Below are 27,875 nucleotides of genomic sequence, written 5' to 3' on the forward strand. Positions count from 1 at the left end.
TCTGGAAACCAGTCACCGCGGTTATACACAAGGTTGCCCATCTTTGTTCCCCTGCCATACTTTACCCTACTGATAAAAGTCCCAAATGCTCACATTAGCTTGACAGGAGATGTCTTGATGGAAGTGTACAACAGAATAATGATTGGCTTAGGTATGGGAAGGAGGGAGCAGCTGTTTCCATTAAATTCCATTAATCCAGGGGGCATTAAATTGGCCAAAAGATACAAGTGAGTTTTTTTTTTGTTTATTAATTACAGAGTTTTTAGGATACTGAACTCAATGGCTGTAGGGAGAATGGAACAAAGTCAACCAGGGTCTTTCTTAGGAAATGGAGGAGTTGAGAGAAAATAGTGTGTGCACATTGGTCCTGGATGCATAACCTTTCATCTGGATGATGAAAGTTACATTTAATTGTACTGGATGTGATAATCACTGTATGAATTGTGATTTTTGGGAAGATAACACTCTAGTTTCCTTGCATACAGTTCATGAATAAATTGATGAATAAAGGAACACAGCTTGATATTTAAGACATTTGGATAGGTATATGGAGATATGGAGAGTAAAAGTCTAGAGGGACTTGGGACAAATGCAGCAAATGGGACTATCTTAAGTGGGCATCATGGTTGGCATGGACTCATTGGGCTAAAGGACCTGTTTCCATGTTGAATCAGAATTAAAATCAGAATCAGGTTTACTGTCATGAACCAGTTGTGAAATGTGTTATTTTTGTAGAGCATAAAAATAGATGAATAGATAGATAGTCAATAGATAGATAGATAGACAGATAGGTAGGTAGGAAGAGGAATAGTGAAGTAGTGTTTATGGACTATTCAGAAATCTGATGACTCTAGGAATCATTGAACCTTATTATGGGAAAAGCATTTTGACTATATACTATATGTATGGCTTTTGTCATATAATTTCTGTTGAGTTACCATTCAGTCTCCTATGCTATGCTATGAAGTGTAGCAGTTAGTGCAACGCTTACAATACCACAACCAGGGTTCAATTCCCGCCGGCATAAGGAATTTGTACATTCTCCCCATTACTCTGTGCTCAGGTTTCCTCCCACATTCCAAAGACATACCAAATTTGTAAACTCTGGGCATGCTACGTTGGCACCAGAAGTATGGTGACACTTTTTGGGCTGCCCCCAGCAGATCCTTGAGCCATGCTGGTTATTGATGCAAACACTGCATTTCACTGTTTGTTTCAATGTTTTGATATATATGTGACAATTAAAGCTAATCTTTAATCTCAAAGGGCTGCAGGACCTTTTCCTGTGCTGTATGACCTATGACTATGGTGGGAAAGTAGGGTTCAGAAAGTTTTGAATTCCCACATTAATCTCATTTTTATTACTTTGTTTAAACTACATTTTATTTAAGAACAAAAGATTCCATAACTTACAGCAATGAGTGCTTTGCCAATTCGTCAATGCTGGTGATCCGCAGTGTCAGTAACTGCTTTGCTTGGACACTCGCAGGGAGACCGACGTGTTCTGAGGTCAGAAAGGTCAGGTTTGCACCCTGGCTTGGCGAAGAGAACAGTGACCAAGTCATCAGTGTGTACATGGAACACACATTGTCTACATGCAGTGCAGTTTCAATGTAACTGAAACACAATATTCTGTGTTCTTTATACTATCTCGATAAATTTGTGTAAGGAATAATCTGTCTTCAAGGCACACCGAACAAAAGCTTTCCACTGCACCTCAGAACACTTATCAATAGTAACCAACAGCAAACAACAATGGAATAAGTTATTTGGTAAAAAGAAACATTAAAGGATAAAGTGTGTAAACAACAGGAGGTGAGGAAATTACCAAAATAGAGAAATCATTAACGCACATTTTATGGACTGAATGGTTGACTGCTTACTACCTACCACATAGAAATCTCCAACATCATATTGCCTTTTCTTCCGCCTACCGTAACAATGGCAGTAAATGCCCCTCTGAATAAATGGAAGTGCATTAGTCCTGAAAGAAAAGAGACCAAAAGTTTACAGTCAAAACTTCAAAGGACCACAGTTATCACGGGAGAAGACAAATATGCAGGGAATTTCTGGGCCTGGCTTTCAGACGCTTCCTTGTCTGAGATATTTGACTGCAACCTACCTTATGTGTACAGAAGTGCCAGACAGATTCCACCTCCCCCCCCCCCCCCCCCCCCCCCCCAAACAAACCTTTTCAGTGGAAATACCACCAACAGTATGACTGGTTATATACCAATCTAACTCACTTTTGGGAAACTACAATCAATGCAAAGGAAACATAACTGACGGGTAGGGTGGCTAGGAGAGTAGGGGAGACACACAAGGTAGTAGAAGGGAAAGTTAAAATAAATGGCACATCAGAGTTCCTGTTTGGCTTCAAATTATACAGGGTTTTATTTTATTTATTTTTATTTACAGGTACAGCATGGTAACAAACCCTCCCAGCCCGATGAGCCTGCACTGCCCAGTTACACCCATTACTAATTAACCTACTAACCCATACATCTTTGGAATGTGGGAGGAAACCAGCAAACCCAGAGGATACCCATTCACAGGGAGAATGCACAAGCTCCTCGCAGACAGCAGCAGGGTTTGTACCCAGGCTACTGTTGCTGTAATTGCATTACACTAACAGCTACTACCATGCCACCCTTTGTGTAAATGCCCACGGGCTTCTTCAACTTGAACACATGAAGTTACTTATAAGGCCCCCTCAGCGGACTTTATAGAAACTTGGTTTGTTAGCCGGCTCTGCTAACAGCCACTAGACTCAGCAGTGAGGGAGCCACTTTTCTCAAACAATGTACATCTAGGGTAGGTATAACTTGGGTCCCACCAAACCAGAAAGCTGGTATGTTTTGACTAATGGTACTCTGAATTGAGTAAATGTTGCCCATGTGTAATTTTCCATCGGCAAGAAGTAACAGACTGTACACCACTAACAATCATAAAGACAGTGTTTACTAATTTCACCTTAACCAGTTATTAAGAGAAAAAAATAAAAGTGTCCATTATAATTAAACTAGTCTCAATGTGCAGATGTTGGAGTTCATATCTTCCAAAACCTCGGTGTGTCCCTTACCCGTGGCACTGACTTCTCATTACCGATCATTGGTAGAATTTACCATCTTGGGCTCCTTCAAATTGCACTTTCCCATTGGGTCAAATCCAATGGCCATCTCTCCAGATCTTCTCTCTACATCTCCCGCCAAAAGATCACAAACCCCACCAGTGACCATCACAAATCCTCTCTGTCCAGCTTTGTCGAGAACCTTCTCCTATTCCACCATCCTGACTGGTGGTTAAGAAGACAGATGGCACATTTGCCTTTATTATATGAAATGTGGAATTCAAAGTCAATGAGTCATGTTGCAGGTTTATATAACTCTGGTCAGGCCTCATCTGGAGTACTGCACACAGATCTGGTCTCCCCATAATAAGAAGGATGTCGAGGCTTTGGAGAGGGTACAGAAGAGGTTTACCAGTATGCTGCCCGGATTAGAGACCATGTGCTATAACGAGAGGTTGGACAGACATGAGTTGCTTTTTCAGGAGTGGTGGAGGCAGAGGGGAGATCTGATAGAGGTTTATAAGATTATGAGAGGCATTGATGGAGTAGACAGTAGCTTTTTAAACAGGGCTGAAATATCTTATATCAGAGGCAAGTTGTTTTTTTTACACACAGAAAGGGGTAGGTACCTGGAACATGCTGCCAGAGGTGGTGCTAGTGGCAGATACATTAGGGAATTTTAACAGACGTTTAGATTGGCACATGAATTTGGGGGAATTGTAAGGATAAGGACAACGTGTAAGCAGAAGGGATTAGTTTAGTTGACCATTTGATTACTACCGGTAATTTAATTGGTTTGGCAGAACATTGTGGGCCAAAGGCCTTGTTCCTGTGCTGTACTGTTCTATGTTTTATGTTCTTTGAATCCCTTCCTGCACACTTAAGCAGACCTGGAAGGTCATAAGTATTTAGCCAACTATTAATCTTTAGCCACCAGTGCTATAATAACCTATCTGATGAACGAGTTATTAATTACTGTTTGTAGTAGTTTGCTATGCTCAACCCCTAGAGGATAATCATGATTCAAAGGACTTCACTTGTTATAAAACTCTGAGCTTACCTATGCATGAGAAAGTTGCCTTAAAGTACAATTATTTTATGTAATTCAGAATTCTGAGAATATACCTACTCTATAAGTCACAGTAAAGCTTTTGATCAGAAAAGTTCACTCTTAGGTATTTGTTATTGACGTGCAACTGAACAATCTAGAGGTTATTGAGGATAGGGCTGGGTGGTGGTGATGGGGGGGGAGGGTGAGGGGTGGCTGGTAGGGCTGGAAAACTGTTGTGGGCAGATCAGGTGCTCTCCAATGTGTGCATTTATCGTTGCCGATTCACCAGACTCTGAAAACTCACATTCACTCTTTAAGCACACTTTATTCACTTGCGTAGAAGTTCAAGTTCAATTTCAGTTTATTGTCATTCAACCATAGACATGTTACTGCCAAATGAAACAACATTCCTCTGAACCAAGGTGCATAACACAGTACACACAACTCACACACACAATACATAACGTAATGTTACTACAAATAAATTACACATTTATGGAAAGCATCATGGTCACCAAACTGCTCTGAAGTCTGAACAGAAGTATAGTAGTGCCATTTTTATACAGAAATTGACTAGCAGATATGGATATTGACCAACTGGTAATCTTGTGCATGTTTGAATTCCTTACATCCATGATCAACTACCAATCACACAACAGCAATACAGGTATTAATAGTCAACAGAAACTACAAACTAATAACCAATGATACTTTGAATTTAGTAAAGTAATTGTCTCCTAGTTGGTGTATGTGTTTTGCATCCTCTAATCCTCTGCTGTACAAAGAGGAGCTATGCTCTTCAAAGATCTTGCTTGCGTGGGATGACTGCACACTGTCTATAAACTATCCTTTCCTGGGCAGTATCTTAACACTCACTGTATCCAACACCTGTAGTACTGGTGCATTGCTCAGGAGGACTTACCTATTCTTCCCAAACTGGCGATATTCATATACCGTGAGAGACTTGTCAAATGCAAAGAAGAAGCCAATTAGCTCTCTACATGCATCCCGTCCATTTCTGGTTAAGACAAAATTGCACACAAATTAGCCAGGCTAGTTATATCAGTATAGAGTACCACTGGAGCAGAGTGTAGGTAGTAGGACTGACTACAGCTCTCGAACTTCAGGCATAATTATTTGACCATTCTCAAGCTGTGGGCATCTACACTGGCATCAAATATTGGAGAAATTAATTCTGAAGTACCAGTCTTTAATTATAGTCCTCATCAAGGGGTTGAAGGTAGAAAGGGTAAACAGTTTTAAATTCCTGAATGACAACATCTCTAAAGATCTATCGTGGGTCCAACATTCTGATGCAATTATGAAGAAGGCACACTAGCAGTTATACTTCATTAGGAGTCTGAGGAGATTTAGTATGTCACCAAAGGCTCTTGCAAATTTCTATTAATGTACTGCAGAGAGCATTCTGACTAGATGTGTCACCATCTAATATGGAGGGGCCAATGTACAGGATCAGAACAATCTGCAGACTCAGTCATCTCCATCATGGGCATTCGCCTCCCCAGCTGAATAGCTTTGAATGCCTTAGCAACACACAGAAAATGCTGGAAGAACATAGTAGGTCAGGCAGCATCTATGGAAATGAATAAACAGTCCACAGTTTGGGCCCAGACCCTTCACCAGTCTCAAAGCATTGACTGTTTATTCACTTCCCTAGATGCTGCCAGGTTTGTTGAGTTCCTCCGTCATTTTGTGTGTGTTTCTCTGGATTTCCAGAAACTGCAGAATTTCTTGTGTTTTTGAATGCCTTAGCTTGCATATCCAGTTTTCCAAAATAGCATGTGCAACAGTTGCCAACTTGATTCCAATTCCTTAACTTACTTCCATCAGAACATGGTACATCTTGTGAATCTAACAGTGGATGTAAGTAGGTCAACATTTAAACGAAAGGCAGTTTTACCCATATTACTTATTAAATCACATTTAGTAATAAGAGTGAAAATTTAACTAACTTAGAAATAATCCGGCCATCAAACCGCAACTTGTTTGAGAGGAGATTTTCAGTTAATGTTGAACTTGTCTTCACTCTATTAAGGCAATAAAAAGAGGTCACCGATAAATCCAACAAGGAATTTGTGCAAGTATTTTACCGACAGAGTGGTTGGAATGAAGAAATTGTTTTCACGAATATGGCATATAGTCATTTCAGGGGAAGCAAAATAAATGCAGAAGGGGAAAAATGGATATGGGGAAAGGGCTGGGCACTGAATGGTGGAAGCAGATTTTATAATGCTGTTTATATTTTAAATACATGCTGGTATTTATGTATTATGCACATTTTATTTCCTAATCATACTTTAACTTCTAACTTTAATTTTATATAATGGTTGAATATTGTTTTTATTGCATTCCTATCAACACACCACAATGATACATGTAAATATATATGGCAAATAAAATTGAATCTTATTCACTGGAGTTAGAATGAATTAGTTAGGTCAAACAGCCTGTATTTTTTAGATTTAGAGGTACAGCGTAAAGTAGACCCTTCTAGCCCTTTGAACCACACTGCCCCAGCAACCCCAATTTAACCCTAGTTTAATCATGGGACAATTTACAATGACCAATTAACATACCTGGTATGGCTTTAGACTTTGGGAGAAAACCAGATCACCCAGAGAAAGCCCATGCATTCCATGGGGAGAATGTACAGAGACTCCTTACCGAGGCCGCCGGAATTGAACTCTGAACTACAAACTTCAACATCTGAAACATATACACACAGCTGCCTCTTTATTACGTACCTCCTGTACCTACTAAAGTGGCCACTGAGTGTATTTTCATGGTCTTCTACTGCTGTAGCTCATGCACTTCAACATTCAACATGTGCCTTCAGAGATGTACTTCTACACACCACTGCTGTAACACGTGGTTACCTGAGTTACTGTCATCTTCCCATCAGCTTGAACCAGTCTGGCTATTCTCCTCTGACCTCTCTCATTAACAAGTCATTTTCACCCATAGAACTGTCACTTACTTAATGTTTTATTTAATTATTATTATTATTATCATTATTATCATTTATTTATCTATTTATTTATTTATTTATTTATTTATTTTACACACCATTCTCTGTAAACACAGGTGATTGTTGAGAGTGAAAATCCCAGAAGATCAGCAGTTTCTGAGATACTCAAACCAGCCATTCTGGCACCAACAATCACTCCATGATCAAAGTCACTTACATCACATTTCTTCCCCAGTTGGATTTTTGGTCTGAACTGTAACAAAAACAACCTTGACCATGTCTGCTTGCTTTTATGCATTGAATTGCTGCCACATGATTGGCTGATTAGATATTTGTGTGCAACTTTATTAGGTAAATGCAACCTTGGTTTAATGTAAACTGACTTTTCCCTTCTGAAAAGCACAATAGGGTTATTAAAACAAAAATTGTGCACCATATTAAAAGTTTCTCCTCCCAGGCAGTTAATCTGATCAATCATTCTAATTAGGCCCTACCACCCTCCATCTATTATCCTGTTACTGTACTGCACTGTAAACACTAAACCAATTTTTATAACACCGTTTACATGTTAAATACATGCTGGTATTTATGTATTTATGTGCATTTTATTCCATATCTGTACTTTAACCTCTTACTTCATTTTTATAGAATTCTTTATTCCTTATAACTGTTGAATGTTGTTGTTTTTTGTTCCATGTCATATCCTGACACACCAGAGCAAATTCCTAATCCATGTAAATATATTCGGCAAATAAAGTTAATCCATGATCCTGATATCTCAACTAACAGAGTTCAATCAGGAGTGCAACACTCCCTCAGTAGAACAATAAAGTGTTAGCTTGGATCTACCGTACTTGGAATGGGAGTGGTAGCTGATCCTGCAATGTTCCCATTCCACACCAACAGTGCTACCCACAGATCTGCAACCAATCATCGTCAATTTTATATTAAGAAAATAATTCAGTCTTAATAGATTTCAACATGCGCATACTTGGTCTGATGGAGTTTCCTGTTTCTAAATCTTAGAGGTGTGGATCCAATGCCCGGGAGTGTAGTTTGCTGATGTGTCAGATCAATGCTGTTTCTGTCTTGTTCTGGATCACTGATCACTGCCCTGTTACAGAGGGGAATAATTATAGGGTATAATGAGCGAAAGGATACTCAAGGATTGATTTTTTTTACTATCAAAAAATATTCAAGATAAAGTGAAAAGTGTGGAATATAAAGCAAGAATACTGTCAGATCATTCTCCCTTGATAATGTGATTTTATGAAAAAACAAATTCAATTTTTTTTGGATACAAATTTACATTCAGCAGAGGATAAAATTGTATTATGGGAAGCGATGAAAGCATATTTAAGGGGTCAGATTATAAGTTATACATCTAAAATTAAGAAGGAATACGCAGCAGAAATAGATCAGTTGGAAAAAGATATTATAAAGTTAGAAAAAGAATCTCAAAGACACATGACAGAAGAAAAACGAAGACAACTTGTTAACAAAAAACTACAATATAATACACTCCAGACATATCATACAGAAAAAGTAATTATGAGAACTAAACAGAAATATTATGAATTAGGTGAAAGATCACATAAAATGCTTGCTTGGCAGTTGAAAACAGAACAGGTTTCTAAAACAATAAATGCAATTAGAACAAGTGTAAATAAGGTTACTTATAAGCCTTTAGAAATTAATGAAACTTAAAAAAAATTTTACACTGAATTATATCAATCAGAATCAAAAAATAAGATTGCTGAGATAGATACATTTTTATCACAAATAACCCTTCCAAAATTAAATCTGGAAGAACAGAAAGGATTAGATATGCCCTTTACATTAAAAGAGGTTGAAGAAGCTTTAGGATCACTTCAGAGTAATAAATCTCCAGGAGAAGATGGTTTCCCTCCTGAGTTTTATAAAAAATTTAAAGATTTATTAATTCCTCCTTTTATGGAATTAATATATCAAGTGGAAAGAATGCATAAACTTCCACAATCTTTTTTAACAGCGATCATAACTGTACTGCCAAAAAAAGATAGAGATCCTTTAAAACCAGTGTGGCGACCCAATTACTAGCACACTCGAACCGGCTGACAATTAGCCAGAATGCAGGCACAAAGGAAGATAGCCTCAAGGGGTTTCAGTACATGCCTCTCGAGGTATCGGGTGGGGGAGACAGGCTTTAAAGCAAGACTGTGAATTTGAAATAAACTTATTCTTTGGCTGCAGTTTATCGACTCCGTGTCGTTATTTCAGCGCTGCGTGTAGCACACCGCTACACCAGCATCATATAGGCCTATTTCTTTGTTGAATACAGATTATAAAATAATAGCAAAAATTTTATCTAATAGAATATCTAAATATTTACCAAAATTAATACATATGGACCAAACAGGTTTTATTAAAAATAGACAATCAATGGATAATATAACCTGGTTAATTAGTATAATTCATTTGGCACAAAAAAGAGAGGAAATGAGTGTGGCAGTTGCTTTGGATGCAGAAAAAGCATTTGATAGATTGGAATGGGATTTTTTATTTAAGGTATTGGAAAAATATGAATTAGGAAAATCTTTTATACAATGGATTAAAATTTTAAATACTAATCCTCAAGCTAAAGTAGTTACAAATGGTCAGATTTCAACACCATTTTGTTTAACGAGGTCAACTAGACAAGGCTGCCCATTATCACCTGCTTTATTTGTATTGGCAATAGAACCATTAGCTGAATTAATTAGAACAGATTCAGATATTGGGGGCTTTAGAGTTAATCAAGAAGAGTATAAGATTAACTTATTTGCTGATGATGTTTTGATTTACTTAACAAACCCATTGCAATCTTTGCAAAGATTATCTTTTAGATTGGAAGAATATGGGGAAGTATCGGGTTATAAAGTAAATTGGGATAAAAGTGAAATTTTACCCCTTACCAAAGGAAATTATAATCAATATCGATTAGCAACTCAATTTCGATGGTCAATAAATGGGATAAAATATTTAGGTATTAGAGTTAATAATGATGTAAAAAATTTATATAAACAAAATTATTGCCATTATTAAAAAAAAATAAAAGAGGATCTTGATAAATGGATGATGTTATCAATAACATTAATAGGTAGAGTTAATGCTGTAAAAATGAATATATTTCCTAGATTGCAATATTTATTTCAAACTTTACCAATACAATTACCTCAGAAGTTTTTTCAAGAACTGAATAAATATGTAAGGAAATTTCTTTGGAAAGGAAAGATGTCAAGAATATCATTGGATAAATTGACATGTAAATTTGATTTAGGAGGGTTACAACTTCCAAACTTTAAGAATTATTATAAAGCAAATCAACTTAGATTTATTGTGTCTTTTTTTGATGAAGAAAAACCGGCATGGATTAGAATAGAATTAGATAAGATAGGAGAAAATATACCAGAAGATTTTATATATAAATGGGAATCCAAATGGATACGGGAAAAAAAAGAATCTCCTATATTAATACATTTGATTGATTTATGGAATAAGGTAAATATGGACGATGAGATAAAGAAATCTTTATTAGCAAAAAGGACTTTAATTCAAAATAGGCTTATTCCTTTTACAATGGATAATAAACTTTTACATAATTGGTTTCAAAAGGGGATTAAATATATAGGTGACTGTTTTGAAGGAGGTATATTGATGTCATTTGATCAATTAAAAAATAAATATAAAATATCAAATAACACTCTTTTCTGTTATTTTCAATTAAAAGCCTATTTACGAGAAAAGCTGGGACAAACAATGTTGATGCCAAACCTAGTGAAATAGAAATATTAATTCAGAAAGGAAAAATTAAAAAATTTACATCCTGTATGTATAATTTGATTCAAAAGCAGACAATTAAATTAGGAATTCATAAATCAAGACAAAAATGGGAATCTGATCTGAATGTTAAAATTGATGGAAAAAATTGGTCAAGATTATGTTCTGATAGTATGAGAAATACAATAAATGTTTGACTTAGATTAATACAATATAATTTTTTACATCAATTATATATAACACCACAGAAAATAAATAGATTAAATTCAAATATGTCTGACCAATGTTTTCGATATAAACAAGAAATTGGTACTTTTTTACATTCTACTTGGTCTTGTTTTAAAATTCAACCATTTTGGATTAATTTAAGACTTTTATTGGAACAAATCATTGGAGTACAACTCCCACATAGTCCATTATTATTTTTATTAGGAGACATTGTAGGGACAATAACGAAATTTAAATTGAATAAGTATCAGAAAAAATTTATAAAAATTGCTTTGGCAGTAGCCAAAAAAGTTATCGCAGTTACTTGGAAATCTGATTTAAATTTAACTATGGATCGTTGGAATAATGAAATACATAGTTGTATTCCACTTGAAAAAATTACGTATAATCTAAGAAATGAATATGATATTTTTTGAAAATTTGGTTCCCATACTTACAAAAGATAGGATTAGATACACAGGTCCTTTGAAGATAAAATTATAGTAATTGGGGAAAGTGAAAATAAATATCAAAATTATTTTGAACTCCATGGAGCATGTGGGGATCCTCCGATAGCCAGGCAATTTTTCTTTTCTTTCTTTTTTTTCTTTCTTTAGATAAGGGTTAAGGGAGGGGGAGGGTTAAGGGGAGGGGGAGGGTTAATATCATTTTTCTTACTATTTTATCACCACATTTATTCTTTGTAATCTCTAAAATTTAATAAATAAATAATATATTTTTTTAAATGAGCGAAAGGATAAGTTGTGTGGGGAGGGGTGAGGAAGAGAGAGGGTGGGAGGAGAAGGGGCAGAGGGAGAAGGAGAGACAGAAAGAGGATAGAGAAAGAGAGAGAAGTGAGAGACGGAGAGAAGGGAAAGGGAGACAGAGATGGAGAGAGAATAAGAGAGAGGCAGAGTGAAGGGAGAGAGAGATGGAGAGAATGAAGAGAGACAGGGAGAGAAGTAGTGAAAGAGATAGAGCATAGAGGTAGTGAAAAGAGACAGAGAAACAACCGATACAACAGATCAAAGAGGTTAAGAACGGGAGGTTCATCAGGCAAAACCAAAACAGCTAAACTTTGAAACTAAAATATCCAGTTCATCTTCAAGGTCAAGGTATTCAATTAATAGCATGCAAATTTTGACATGGGAAAATTTGCAACAGCACATCACAGTGAATACTAGCCACAGTTAGCCAAGCTGTTAAATTTTAGCAAGGCTTAATTGAAAGACACCCAAAATAAAACAAACTTCAAATTCCTACTTTCTCACCAAACCAAATTGTCAAAGAAGAAATCTGCTCCTCTTCTATATGCAGATCTATTGACAAACTTCTAGCAGGTAATAATTAATCCACTGATGAACTCAGAGAGACAAGTCAGTCCCTTTGTTGACTTTCACAGTTGGTGATATGTACATTGAGTATGCCAACCAGTTGTCACTTACACAATTACAAGAAAAACACCATACTTTTGTTCTCCTTTATATCTGTGCAAACTTTAACTACAGTGGATTCTGGCTAATTGGGCCATCCGCTTATTTAGGACAACGCTTAAAGGACAAACACTAATGGAGAAAATAGCCAGGATCCCCTTCACTTATTTGAGACACTATGCCACTTAATTGGGATAGGAGACTATTGCCAAACAGTTTCTAACTAGTGTCATTTACGAGTTCTTGTGTGGCTGTTAGACATCACACCATACTTAGAGTGAACTGCTTTTAAATAGCATTGAATGGATGTATTTATGTTCAAAAAGCAGTTATTTTTGTTACTGATAATTGGCAAGAAATAAGCAGTAAGACAATTTCAAAATGTTTTGTTCACCGTGGATTCAAGCATTCAGGCTTATTATTATTTTTATTATTATTATTTTTATTAGGAGACATTGTAGGGACAATAACGAAATTTAAATTGAATAAGTATCAGAAAAAATTTATAAAAATTGCTTTGGCAGTAGCCAAAAAAGTTATCGCAGTTACTTGGAAATCTGATTTAAATTTAACTATGGATCGTTGGAATAATGAAATACATAGTTGTATTCCACTTGAAAAAATTACGTATAATCTAAGAAATGAATATGATATTTTTTGAAAATTTGGTTCCCATACTTACAAAAGATAGGATTAGATACACAGGTCCTTTGAAGATAAAATTATAGTAATTGGGGAAAGTGAAAATAAATATCAAAATTATTTTGAACTCCATGGAGCATGTGGGGATCCTCCGATAGCCAGGCAATTTTTCTTTTCTTTCTTTTTTTTCTTTCTTTAGATAAGGGTTAAGGGAGGGGGAGGGTTAAGGGGAGGGGGAGGGTTAATATCATTTTTCTTACTATTTTATCACCACATTTATTCTTTGTAATCTCTAAAATTTAATAAATAAATAATATATTTTTTTAAATGAGCGAAAGGATAAGTTGTGTGGGGAGGGGTGAGGAAGAGAGAGGGTGGGAGGAGAAGGGGCAGAGGGAGAAGGAGAGACAGAAAGAGGATAGAGAAAGAGAGAGAAGTGAGAGACGGAGAGAAGGGAAAGGGAGACAGAGATGGAGAGAGAATAAGAGAGAGGCAGAGTGAAGGGAGAGAGAGATGGAGAGAATGAAGAGAGACAGGGAGAGAAGTAGTGAAAGAGATAGAGCATAGAGGTAGTGAAAAGAGACAGAGAAACAACCGATACAACAGATCAAAGAGGTTAAGAACGGGAGGTTCATCAGGCAAAACCAAAACAGCTAAACTTTGAAACTAAAATATCCAGTTCATCTTCAAGGTCAAGGTATTCAATTAATAGCATGCAAATTTTGACATGGGAAAATTTGCAACAGCACATCACAGTGAATACTAGCCACAGTTAGCCAAGCTGTTAAATTTTAGCAAGGCTTAATTGAAAGACACCCAAAATAAAACAAACTTCAAATTCCTACTTTCTCACCAAACCAAATTGTCAAAGAAGAAATCTGCTCCTCTTCTATATGCAGATCTATTGACAAACTTCTAGCAGGTAATAATTAATCCACTGATGAACTCAGAGAGACAAGTCAGTCCCTTTGTTGACTTTCACAGTTGGTGATATGTACATTGAGTATGCCAACCAGTTGTCACTTACACAATTACAAGAAAAACACCATACTTTTGTTCTCCTTTATATCTGTGCAAACTTTAACTACAGTGGATTCTGGCTAATTGGGCCATCCGCTTATTTAGGACAACGCTTAAAGGACAAACACTAATGGAGAAAATAGCCAGGATCCCCTTCACTTATTTGAGACACTATGCCACTTAATTGGGATAGGAGACTATTGCCAAACAGTTTCTAACTAGTGTCATTTACGAGTTCTTGTGTGGCTGTTAGACATCACACCATACTTAGAGTGAACTGCTTTTAAATAGCATTGAATGGATGTATTTATGTTCAAAAAGCAGTTATTTTTGTTACTGATAATTGGCAAGAAATAAGCAGTAAGACAATTTCAAAATGTTTTGTTCACCGTGGATTCAAGCATTCAGGCTTGGAGATGCCGGAAACAGAAAATGAACGATTTCACTATTTCAACAAGTAAGAAACTATGAAGAACTTGAAGGTATCGACAATCATCTTGAATGCTACAATGAAAGTGAAGATTTGGAAGACGCTATCATCAAAAGCATTGTTTGAAGACAGTCCATTATCTGCACTAGGAACCTGTGCTGATTTTTTTCATTTACAGTCAATCAAAAGAACAGCGTACACTGAATGAATTCCTCTGTCAATAACTACAGTTTTATAGTACTGTAACGGCATTGGTAGATCTAATTTGTTCTGTATTTTATTTAAATATATGATTTGTTAGTTAAATGGTAGCTTGCCTTTTTTTATATCTTTATAATTATTCCCATGAAACTAGCTAATTAGGGCAGCCATTTAATTGGGCCAAAATGTACTGAACCCAATTTCAACCAATTAACTGAATCCTCTGTACTAATGAGGCAAAGAGTGTTAGGATTCCATGAAGGAGCAAGATTCTAAAGGGATAAGATGGTGGATACTAGAGGACAGTTCGAGCACACATCAACATTGCTGCAGGAAAGCAGCTTCCATCACCAAGTACCCTCACCATCCAGGCTATGCTCTCGTCTCACTACTGCTATCAGGAAAGAGGTCCAGGAGCCTCAAGACCCACACCAACAATTCAGAAACAGTTAATACCCCTCAGTCATCAGCCTCTTGATCCAGGGAATATAACTTCACACACCCGAACAATGAATTTTCCCAAAATCTATGGACACACTTTCAAGAACTCCAGGATGTTTCAAATCGCATCCAAGATATCCTGCAGTGGGAGGGAGAACAGCCAGAGGTTGTGGTACATATTGGTACCAATGACATAGGTAGGAAAAGGGAGGGGGTCCTGAAGAAAAGACTACAGGGAGTTAGGAAAGAAGATGAGAAGCAGGACCGCGAAGGTAGTGATCTTGGGATTACTGCCTGTACCACGTGACAGTGAGTATAAGAATAGAGTAAGGTGGAGGATAAATGAGTGGCTGAAGGATTGGAGCAGGGAGCAGAGATTCAGATTTCTGGATCATTGGGACCTCTTTTGGGGCAGGTGTGACCTGTACAAAAAGGATGGGTTGCTCTTGAATCCCAGGGGGACCAATATCCTGGCGGGGAGGTTTGCTAAGGCTACTGGGGAGAGTTTAAACTAGAACTGTTGGAGGTGGGAACCAAACTGGGGATGAGGAGGTTAGCTCACAAATAGAGAAAGTTTGTAGACAATGCGAGAGGGAGGATGGGCAGGTGAAAGAGAAGGGAAGTGCTCAGACCTAAGGCTTGAGATGTGTCTATTTTAATGCAAGGTGTGTTGTGAACAAAGCGAATGAGCTTAGAGCGTGGATCAGTACTTGGAGATATGATGTGGTGGCCATTACAGAGACTTGGATGGCTCAGGGACAGGATTGGTCACTTCAAGTGCCGGGTTTTAGATGTTTCAGAAAGGACAGGGGCGGAGGCAAAAGAGGTGGGGGTGTGGCATTGTCGATCAGAAATAGAGTCACAGCTGCAGAAAAGGTGCACGTCATGGAGGGATGTCTACGCAGTCTCTGTGGGTGGAGGTTAGGAACAGGAAGGGGTCAATAACTTCACTGGGTGTTTTTTATAGGCCGCCCAATACTAACAGGGATATTGAGGAGCAGATAGGGCAACAGATCCTGGGAAGGTGTAAAAATAATAGAGTTGTCATGATGGGAGATTTTAATTTCCCAAATATTGATTGGCATCCCCCTAGAGCAAGGGGTTTAGATGGGGTGGAGTTTGTTAGGAGTGTTCAGGAAGGTTTCTTGACACAATATGTAGATAAGCCTACAAGAGGAAAGACTGTACTTGATTTGGTATTGGGAAATGAACCTGGTCAGGTGTCAGATCTCTCAGTGGGAGAGCATTTTGGAGATAGTGATCATAATTCTATCTCCTTTACAATAGCATTGGAGAGAGATAGGAACAGACAAGTTAGAAATGCGTTTAATTTGAGTAAGGGGAATTATGAGGCTATTAGGCAGGAACTTGGAAGCTTAAATTGGGAACAGATGTTCTCAGGAAAAAGTACTGAACAAATGTGGCAAGTGTTCAGGGAATATTTGTGAGGAGTTCTGCATAGGTACGTTCCAATGAGACAGGGAAGTTATGGTAGGGTACAGGAACCATGGTGTACAAAGGCTGTAATAAATCTAGTCAAGAAGAAAAAAAAAAGTAAAGAAAAGCTTACAAAAGATTCAGAGAGCTAGGTAATGTTAGAGATCTAGAAGATTATAAGGCTAACAGGAAGGATCTTAAAGAAGAAATTAGGAGAGCCAGAAGGCCTTGGCGGGCAGGATTAAGGAAAACCCCAAGGCATTCTACAAGTATGTGAAGAGCAAGAGGATAAGATGTGAAAGAATAGGTCCTATCAAGTGTGACAGTGGGAAAGTGTGTATGGAACCAGAGGAAATAACAGAAGTAATTAATGAATACTTTACTTCAGTCAACAACACACACAAAATACTGGTGGAACACAGCAGGCCAGGCAGCATCTATAGGGAGAAGCACTGTTGACGTTTCGGGCCAAGACCCTTCGTCAGGACTAACCGAAAGGAAAGATACTAAGAGATTTGAAAGTAGTGGGGGGAGGGGGAAATGCGAAATGATAGGAGAAGACCGGAGGGGGTGGGATGAAGCTAAGAGCTGGAAACGTGATTGGCAAAAGTGATACAGAGCTGGAGAAGGGAAAGGATCATGGGACGGGAGGCCTCAGGAGAAAGAAAGGCGGGGGAGAGCACCAGAGGGAGATGGAGAACAGGCAAACAACTAAATATGTCAGGGAGGAGGGGCATTAACGGAAGTTGGAGAAGTCAATGTTCATGCCATCAGGTTGAAGGCTACCCAGCCGGTATACAAGGTGTTGTTCCTCCAACCTGAGTTTGGATTCATTTTGACAATAGAGGAGGCCATGGATAGACATACCAGAATGGGAATGGGACGTAGAATTAAAATGTGTGGCCACTGGGAGATCCTGCTTTTCCTGGCGGACCGAGTGTAGGTGTTCCGCGAAACGGTCTCCCAGTCTACGTCGGGTCTCACCAATGTATAAAAGGCCACACCGGGAGCACCGTACGCAGTATACCACACCAGCCGACTCACAGGTGAAGTGTCGCCTCACCTGGAAGGATTGTCTGGGGCCCTAAATGGTGGTGAGGGAGGAAGTATAAGGGCAGGTGTGGCACTTGTTCCGTTTACAAGGATAAGTGCCAGGAGGGAGATCGGTGGGAAGGGATGGGGGGGACGAGTGGACAAGGGAGTCACGTAGGGAGTGATCCCTACGAAAAGCAGAAGGGGGGGGGGGAGAGGGAAAAATGTGTTTGGTAGTGGGATCCCGTTGGAGGTGGCGGAAGTTACGGAGAATTATATGTTGGACCTGGAGGCTGGTGGGGTGGTAGGTAAGGACAAGGGGACAGTCCTTCCAGGTGAGGCGACACTTCACCTGTGAGTCGGCTGGTGTGGTATACTGCATCCGGTGCTCCCGGTGTGGCCTTTTATACATTGGTGAGACCCGACGCAGACTGGGAGACCGTTTCGCGGAACACCTATGCTCGGTCCACCAGAAAAAGCAGGATCTCCCAGTGGCCACACATTTTAATTCCACGTCCCATTCCCATTCTGATATGTCTATCCATGGCCTCCTCTATTGTCAAAATGAATCCAAACTCAGGTTGGAGGAACAACACCTTATATACCGGCTGGGTAGCCTCCAACTTGATGGCATGAACATTGACTTCTCTAACTTCCGTTAATGCCCCTCCTCCCCTTCTTACCCCATCCCTGACATATTTAGTTGTTTGCCTGTTCTCCATCTCCCTCTGGTGCTCCCCCCCACCTTTCTTTCTCCTGAGGCCTCCCGTCCCATGATCCTTTCCCTTCTCCAGCTCTGTATCACTTTCGCCAATCACGTTTCCAGCTCTTAGCTTCATCCCACCCCCTCCGGTCTTCTCCTATCATTTCGCATTTCCCCCTCCCCCCACTACTTTCAAATCTCTTAGTATCTTTCCTTTCGGTTAGTCCTGACGAAGGGTCTCGGCCCGAAACGTCGACAGCGCTTCTCCCTATAGATGCTGCCTGGCCTGCTGTGTTCTACCAGCATTTTGTGTGTGTTGTTTGAATTTCCAGCATCTGCAGATTTCCTCGTGTTTGCACTTTACTTCAGTATTCACTATAGAAAAGGATCTTGGTGATTGTAGTGCTGACGCAGCAGACTGAAAAGCTTGAGCATGTAGATATTAAGAAAGAGGATCTGCTGGAGCTTTTGGAAAGCATCAAGTTGCTTAAGTCGCTGGGACCGGATAAGATGTACCCCAGGCTACTGTGGGAGGCGAGGGAGGAGATTGCTGAGCTTCTGGAAAGGATCTTTGAATCATCTATAGGGACGGGAGAGGTTCCAGAGGATTGGAGGGTTGTGGATGTTGTTCCTTTATTCAAGAAAGGGAGTTGAGATAGCCCAGGAAATTACAGGCCGGTGAGTCTTACTTCAGTGGTTGGTAAGTTGATGGAGAAGATCCTGAGAGACAGGATTTATGAACATATGGAGAGGTATAATATGATTAGGAATAGTCAGCATGGCTTTGTCAAGGGCAGGTCGTGCCTTACGAGCCTGATTGAATTTTTTGAGGATGTGACTAAACACATTGATGAAGGAAGAGCAGTAGATGTAGTGTATATGGATTTCAGCAAGGCATTTGATAAGGTATCCCATGCAAGGTTTATTGAGAAAGTAAGGAGGCATGGGATCCAAGGGGACATTGCTTTGTGGATCCAGAACTGGCTTGCCCACATAAGACAAAGAGTGGTTGTAGATGAGTCATATTCTGCATGGAGGTCAGTGACCAGTGGTGTGCCTCAGGGATCTGTTCTGGAATATTTACTCTTAGTGATTTTTATAAATGACCTGGATGAGGAAGTGGAGGGATGGATTAGGAAGTCTGCTGATGACACAAAGGTTGGAGGTGTTGTGGATAATGTGGAGGGCTGTCAGAGGTTACAACGGGGCATTGATAGGATGCAAAACTGGGCTGAGAATTGGCAGATGGAGTTCAACCCAGGTAAGTGTGAAGTGGTTCATTTTGGTAGGTTAAATATGAATACAGAATATAGTATTAATGGTAAGCTCTTGGCAGTGTGGAGGATCAGAGGAATTTTGTGGTCCGAGTCCATAGGACACTCAAAGCAGCTGCACAGGTTGACTCAGTGATTAGGAAGGCATTTGGTGTATTGGCCTTCATCAATTGTGGAATTGAATTTAGGAGCCGAGAGGTAATGTTGGAACTATATAGGACCCTGGTCAGACCCCACTTGGAGTACTGTGCTCATTTCTGGTCACCTCACTACAGGAAGGATGTGGAAGCCATAGGAAGGATGCAGAGGAGATTTACAAGGATGTTGCCTGGATTGGGGAACATGCTTCATGAAAACAGGTTGAGTGAACTTGGCCTTTTCTCCTTGGAGTGACAGAGGATGAGAGGTGACCTGATAGAGGTGTATAAGATGATGAGAGGCAGTAATCATGTGGATAGTCAGAGGCTTTTTACTAGGGCTGAAATGGTTGCCACAAGAGTACACAGGTTTAAGGTGCTGGGGAGTAGGTACAGAGGAGATGTCAGGGTTTTTTTGGGGTTTTTTTAAAAATAAATGCAGAGAGTGGTGAGTGCATGGAATGGGATGCCAGCAACGGTGGTGGAGGCAGATACAATAGGGTCTTTTAAGAGACTTTTGGATAGATGCATGGAGCTTAGAAAAGTAGAGGGCTATAGGTAATTTATAAGGTAGGGACATGTTCGGCACAACTTTGAGGGCCACAGGGCCTGTACTGTGCTTAGGTTTTCTATGTTTCTAACTCTATCTCATGATCTCAATATTTATTGCTTATTTATTATTATTAATTTGTTTGTTTTCTTTTCTTTTTGCATTTGCACAGGCTTTTGCACATTGGTCGTTTTCCCATGTTGTTTGTATATTTTATTCTATAGTGTTTCTTTGTACTTACTGTGAATGCCCATAAGAAAATTAATCTCAGCGTGACATCTCATGGTGACATACAGTATATGTACTTTGATAATAAATTTACTTTTAACTTTGAGTTCTTCTGGCTGATGATCCCTGAACTAGGGGATTGGCTTAGTGTAAGGGTTTGGCTATTAAATATGAAATTTCTTTGACTTATTGATGTTTGGAATTCTTTATGTCTGAGAACTCTGATATGTTTAACGTAACGCTTCACAGCACCACCGATCGGGGTCTAATTCCTGACACAGACTGTAAGAGGTTTGTATGTTCTCCCCATGACTGCGTGGGTTTGCTTCAAGTACTTGGATTTCCTCCCACGTACCAGAGATATATGGGTTGGTAGATTAACTGGAACGGGTTAGGGTTAGTGAGCTGTAGGCATGCACAGAATGCATGTTGACACTTCAGGGCTGCCCCCAATACATCCCCAGACTGTGTTGGTCATTGACAACAAATAACACATTTCACTGTCGACATTTCAGGCTGAGACCCTTCGTCCTGATGAAGGGTCTCGGCCTGAAACGTCGACAGCGCTTCTCCCTATAGATGCTGCCTGACCAGCTGCATTCCACCAGCATTTTGTGTGTGTTGCTTGAATTTCCAGCATCTGCAGATTTCCTCGTGTTTACACATTTCACTACGTTTTGATATACATGTAACAAAGAAAGCTGATCTAATCCAGAACTGGGATAGCTCAATTATCATCTTAATAGGCCTTGGACACTTGGGAAATCATCAGCTAGTGGACTGGTAGGACAGTGGATGCACCAACACAGCCCTGATCTTATTAGGTAACAGAATAGGGTGGCACAGTGGCAAAACTAGTAGAGCTGCTGCCTCAGAGTTGCAGTGTCACAGGTTCAATTCTTTCTCCCTGTGGATTTCATCTGGATGTTCCAGTTTTTCTGACATCTAAAAAATTTACAAGTCACTAGACTAATTGGCCAACATAAATGATCCCAAGTGTGTAGAACAGCTCAAAAGTATGGGGTTGCTTTTCAGCAGCAGGGACTGGAAATCTGGTCAGGACTGATGAGAAGAATAACACTGCTAAATACAGATATCCTGGATAAAACCCTGCTAGGGCCTGTCAGAAAGCTTAAACTGTGGAGGAAGTTTGTCTTTCAGTGGGACAACAACCCAAAGCACAATGCCAGAATGACCATGGAGTGCCTTCAAATGAAAAAAAAAATTGATGTTGTTGAGTGGCCCTGTCAAGAGTCCTGACCTTAACCCGCTTGAATATCTTTGGCAAGACCTCATGACTGCTGTCCACTGCCGATTTCCAACGAACCTGGCAAAGCTTGAGCTATTTAGCAAGGAGCAATCCGCAAATCTTGCTCCATCACATTGTACAAAGCTAAAAGAGACTTACCCAAAAAGATCACTGGCTCTAAGAGTTGTGAGAGGTACTTCAACTAAGTATTGAGCAAAGGGGGATGAATACTTTTGAACTGCTGACATTTCAGTTTTTGATTTTGTAGTTTTCTATGCTTCACAATCCCCCTGTTTTATGGGTTCTACTGTGAAAAAGGAGCATGTGATTCTGAAATAAAAATACTCAGTTACATTGATCCCTGCTTGTAATAATCATTTATGTGAACAAAGGGTTAGGGGCTGAAATACTCTTTCAAGACACTGTATTTGCATGATAATATTTTTGCTATAGTATACAACAGAATATATATTTCCTTTTCATTTATTATTTAAACACTAGGATGCTCCTAAATAAAGATTAGCTTTATTTGTCACATGTACATCGAAACATAAAGTGAAACCAACACAGCCCGAGAATGTGCTGTGGGCAGCCTGTAACTGTTCGCCACCAATTTACTAACCCCTAATCCGTTCGTTTTTGGAAACTGAACCACCCAGAGGAAACCTATGCAGTCATGGGAGAATGTACAAACTGCCTATGGACAGCAGTAGGAATTAAACCCCAATCGCTGACGCCTAAAGTGTTACGGCAGTTGCTTTGCTATGGACTTTATATGCCATGTCTCTCTAGTGAGCCCACATATCTTATTTTCTACCTACACTGCACTTTCTCTGTAACTGCAACTCCATAATCTACATTCTATCACTGTTTCCCCTTCTACTACTTTGATGTATTTACATTATGCAACAATCTGCAGGGATGGTGTGCAATACAAAGTGCTTCATTATGCCTCAATATGTTACAATAATAAACCAAAGAAAATTTAAATTACTTTACTCTGTGACTCATGGCACTGGATGGTTTACACCTACTATTTCTTTTGCACTCAATCTTCTTCACCCAGGCAGTGATCATATGATTGAAACTGCAATTTGAGAGGGAGAAACATAAGTCACATGTATCAGTAATGCAATGGAATAAAGGGAATTACAGAGGCATGAGAGAGGAGCTTGCCCATGTGGATTGGAGGAGGATGCTGGCAGGGATGATGGCACAGCAGAGATGGCTGAAGTTTCAGGGAATAGATCACAAGGCGCAGAATAGATATGTCCCTCAGAGGAAGAGGTTCTCAAATGGCAGGGGTAGGAAACTATAGCTAACAAAGGAAGTTAAGGACTGCATAAAAGCCAAGGAAAGGGCATATAAAGTAGTAAAAGTGAATGGGAAGTTGGATGATTAGGAAGTGTTTAAAATCCAATAAAAGGAAACTAAAAAAGCTATAAGAAGGGAAAAGATGAAATATGAGGGCAGACTAGCCAATAATATAAAGCAGGATAGAAAAAGTGTTTTCAGTTATATAAAAAGTAAAAAGAAGGCGAGACTTGTTATTGGACCACTGGAAAATGATACTAGTGAGGTAGTAATGGGGGACAAAGAAATGGCAGGTGAACTTAATGGGTACTTTGCATCTGTCTTCACTGTGGAAAACATTAGCAGTGCCAGACGTCCACGACTGTCAGGTAGCAGGAATGAGTGCTATTGCTATTTCAAAGTGCTAGGCAACTCAAAGGTCTTCAGGTGGATAAGACACCTGGACCAGATGGACTACATCCCAGAGTCCAGAGAGAAGTTGCTGTAAAGATAACGGATACATTTGTCATGATCTTTCAAGAATCATGTGATTCTGGCATGGTCCCGGAGGACTGGAACATTGCAAATGCCACTTCACTCTTTAAGGAAGGAAGGAAGGCAAAAGAAAGGAAATTATAGGCCAATTAGTCCAAGTTCAGTGGTTTGGAAAGTGTTGGAGTCCATTATTAAGGATGAGGTTTAAACTTACTTGGAGGCACATGATAAAATAAATCAAAGTCAGCATGGTTTCTATCAAGAGAAATCTTGCCTGACAAATCTGTTAAGAGTTCTTTGAGGAAGTAACAAGCAAGGTGGACAAAGGAGAGGCAATGGATGTCATTTACTTGGATTTTCAGAAGGTGTTTGATAAGGTGCCACACATGAGGCTGCTTAACAAGATAAAATCCTGTGGCATTACAGGAAAGATACTGACGTGGATAGCGGAATGACTGACAGGCAGGAAGCAGCGAGTGGCAATTAAGGGGGCCTTTTCTGGTTGGCTGCTAGTGACTAATGGTGTTCCTCAGGGGTCAGTATGGACCACTGCTTCTCATATCGTTTGTCAATGATTTAGATAATGGAATTGATGGCTTTATGGCAAAGTTTGCAGGTGATATGAAGATCATGTGAAGGGGTAGGTAAGTGCTGGGGAAGCAATACAATTGCAGCAGGATTTAGACAAAATGGAAGAATGGGCAAAAAAGTGGCAGATAGAATAGTGTTAGGAAATGTACAATAATGTATTTTGATAAAAGGAACAATAGTGTGGACCTTAATGTAAATAGGGAGAAGGTTCAAACATCAGAGGTGCAGAGGGACTTAGGAATCCTTGTGCAAGACTCACAGAAGGTTAATTTACAGGCTGAGTCTGTGGTAAAGCAGGCAAATACAATGCTGCCATTTTTTTCAAGGGGAATAGAATATAAAGCAAGAAAATAATGCTAAGCCTTTATAAGACACTAGTCAGGCCACACATATCTCAGAAAAGATGTGTTTTCATTAGAGAGAATCCAGAGGAGGTTCACAAGGACGATTTCAGGAATGAAGGGGTTTAGCATATGAGGAGTGTTTGGCAGCTTTGAGCCTGTACTCACTGGAATTTAGAAGAATGCAGGGGGATCTCTTTGAAACCTACTGAATATTGAAAGGACTAGACAGGGTGGATGTGGAGAGGATGTTTCCTATGATGAGGGTATCCAGAACTACAGGGCACAGCCTCAAAACTGAGGAGCTACACTTTAAAACAGAGGTGAGGAGGAATTATTTTAGCCAGAGAGTGGTAAATCTGTGGAATGCTGCCACAGACTGGAGGACAAGTCCATGCGTGCATTTAAGGCAGAAGTTGATTGTTTCCTGATCAATCAGGGCATTAAAGGATATGGCAAGAAGGCAAGTGTGTGGGGTTGAATGGGATCTGGGATCAGCCATGATGGAATGGCAGTGCAGTCTCGATGGGCTGAATAGCCTAATTCTGCTCCTATGTCTTACGGTCTTATGGGTGTGGGACAGATGGCAGAGAAGGATGCCAGGGACATGAGTTGGTGCAGGTCCAGACACCCCCAACCCTGAGACACCAGGCAAGGCAATTTGATTCCATTCAGTTGGTTTATTGATCATTACAGAAAGTCTCTTAGGTGCTTCCCTTTCCCTTCCCCTTTTCCCAACCATTATTCCCTTCTCCCTGCCCCCCTTCTCGATCTCAATCTACAATAGAGACCCATGTCAGAATCAGGTTTATCATCACTCACATACGTTATGAAATTTGTTTGTTTTTGTGGAGCAGGACAGTGCAATACTGTATATAAAATTACTAGAGTACTGTGCTAAAGTCTTAGGCACCCTAGCTATAGATGCTGTATGTGTTTCAGACTTTTGAACAGCACTGTCTGTTCTTTTGCTCCCCCTCTAAGATTACACTTGAAGCCTACCTTTTTGACCAAGCTTCTCCCATCCATCAAAACTCTTCATAAAACTCAGATATAGATAATGTCCATTTGAAGTGCTTTGGGACAAACTAATACATTAAAGTGCTGTGTAAATCCAATCTGTTATTGTTATAAAGTTAATCTACCTGGGAATACATGTGATTTCTAAAATATATTCAAATTAAATAATTTTGCTGCATAATAGGGCAAAATATATATTCCTTTACACAAAATGTTATTGTTTAAACACTGAGCTGCTCTTAAATAAAAATTGATTTTATTTGACACATGTATATTGAAACATACAGTGAAATACTTCATTTGTGTCAATGACAAACACAGCCCGAGGATGTGCTGGGGACAGCCCACAGCTGTCACCAGACTCCGGAGCCAACATAGCATGCCCATAGCTCACTAATCTTAATCCATGCATCTTTGGAATGTGGAAAGAAACTGGAACACGTGGGAAAAACCCATGAAGTTATGGGATGAACATACAAGTTCCTTATAGATAGCAGCAAAATTAAATACCAACTGACACATACAAAATACTGGAGGAACTCAGCAGGTTGGGCAGCATCTATGGAAAGGAATAAACAGTCAAAGTTTCAGGCCGAGACCATTCATCAGGACTGGATGAAGCGTCTCCAGACACGAAGGGTTTCGGCCTGAAACATCAGTTGTTTATCCCCCTCCATAGACATTGCCTGACCTGCTGAGTTTCTCCAGCATTTTGTATGTGTTTCTCTGAATTTCCAACATCTACAGAATCTCATTTATTGAATACTGATCACTGGCACTGTAAAGCATTACACTAGCCACTATGCTGCCATCCTGTTGAATGCAGTAAAGCATTTAATCTTTAAAAACTACCATTATCAGTATTGTTGTGAATATCTATTCACAGTCTCAGAAAGGCAGCATCCATTATTAAGGACCTCCAGCACTCAGGGCATGCCCTTTTCTCACTGTTACCATCAGGTAGGAGGTACAGAAGCCTGAAGGCACACACTCAGTGATTCAGGAACAGCTTCTTCCCCTCTGACATCCGATTCCTAAATGGACATTGAAGCTTTGGACACTACCTCACTTTTTTTAAATATACAGTATTTCTGTTTTTGCACATTAAAAAAAAAAATCCATTCAATATACGTAATTGATTTACTTGTTTATTTATTACATTTTATTTTTTTTTTCTCTCTCTGCTAGATTATGTATTGCATTGAACTGCTGCTGCTAAGTTAACAAATTTCACGTCACATGCCGGTGATAATAAACCTGATTCTGATTCTATAAGGAATGGTTCAACTAAATTTCAGGCATCAATTCAGGATTAGGTGCATAATCCAAACAGCAGAGAAATTAAATTCAACACAGCTGTTGAAAGTTCTGATTCCTAAATATATTTGAAAATTGGTCTTGTTCTTAACCTACCTGGATAGGTGATCCACCAGTACTTGTTCCACCACGGCCTGCTTTCGCTTCTCCATAGCAAGATCTTCCTAGATACAAAGTTCATTAATTTACACCATTTATCGAGGTGTCAAACTTGCCACTGAATTAAAGGCAAGCACTGAGATCTGCTTATTATCAACTGATCCAAGGTCTTTGCATCGGATTACTAGTTTCAACCGCAAAGTGACTATCAATTGGTCTGCAGAAAATAAAACTTAAAATCTGCATATTTTAAAAATAATTTTGGGATATCCCATAAGACTATAAGACATAGAAGCATATTGTAAGTAGGTCATTTGGCCCATTGAGACTGCTCTGCCATTCTATCATGACTGATTTACTATCCCACTCAATCCCTTCCTTCTGCCTGCGCCCCGTAACCTTTGACGCCCTTACTAATCAAGAATCTATCAATCTCAGCCAAAAATACACCGAGTGACTTGACCTCCACTGTGCTTTACATCAATATCCCAGTGCACCTTACAGGATATATTTTTGAACTGTGGTCCCTTTGATTAGGAGGATGTGAGAAAAAGCTTTTAAGGAGCACCTTGGGGGTGAAAGAAAGAGGTGGCCTGGTCTAACATGGCAGACAACTGATGCAGAGCAAACTCCCAGAAAATAAATCTACTTGTCTCAGATTTATCTGCTTTGATGATGAAGATGACATACAGCATGCTTGCCTTCACTGGACAGAGGGATAAATATGAGAGTAGGGACATTATGTTATAAGTCAAGTCAAGTCAAGTCAACTTTTATTGTCATTTCGACCATAACTGCTGGTACAGTGCATAGTAAAAATGAGATGT

The 27,875-nt window shown here is 39.4% G+C and overlaps 1 protein-coding gene across 9 annotated transcripts in view; it reads right to left on the minus strand.

Moving 5' to 3' along the window:
- caps2 (calcyphosine 2) overlaps nt 1-27,875 on the minus strand; it is a 66,030-nt gene that overhangs the window by 17,512 nt on the left and 20,643 nt on the right. For all 9 annotated transcript variants that reach the window (XM_073058868.1, XM_073058867.1, XM_073058866.1 and 6 more), the window contains 6 exons: nt 27,046-27,113; nt 8,102-8,224; nt 6,095-6,169; nt 5,044-5,139; nt 1,891-1,984; nt 1,414-1,532 (listed from right to left, as the gene is read on the minus strand). In XM_073058868.1, coding sequence (XP_072914969.1) covers nt 1,414-1,532; nt 1,891-1,984; nt 5,044-5,139; nt 6,095-6,169; nt 8,102-8,224; nt 27,046-27,113 — 575 coding nt within the window. The remainder of the gene's footprint in view (nt 1-1,413; nt 1,533-1,890; nt 1,985-5,043; nt 5,140-6,094; nt 6,170-8,101; nt 8,225-27,045; nt 27,114-27,875) is intronic.

This window comes from Hemitrygon akajei, chromosome 10 (assembly GCF_048418815.1).
Source record: "Hemitrygon akajei chromosome 10, sHemAka1.3, whole genome shotgun sequence".
Lineage (NCBI taxonomy): Eukaryota > Metazoa > Chordata > Chondrichthyes > Myliobatiformes > Dasyatidae > Hemitrygon > Hemitrygon akajei.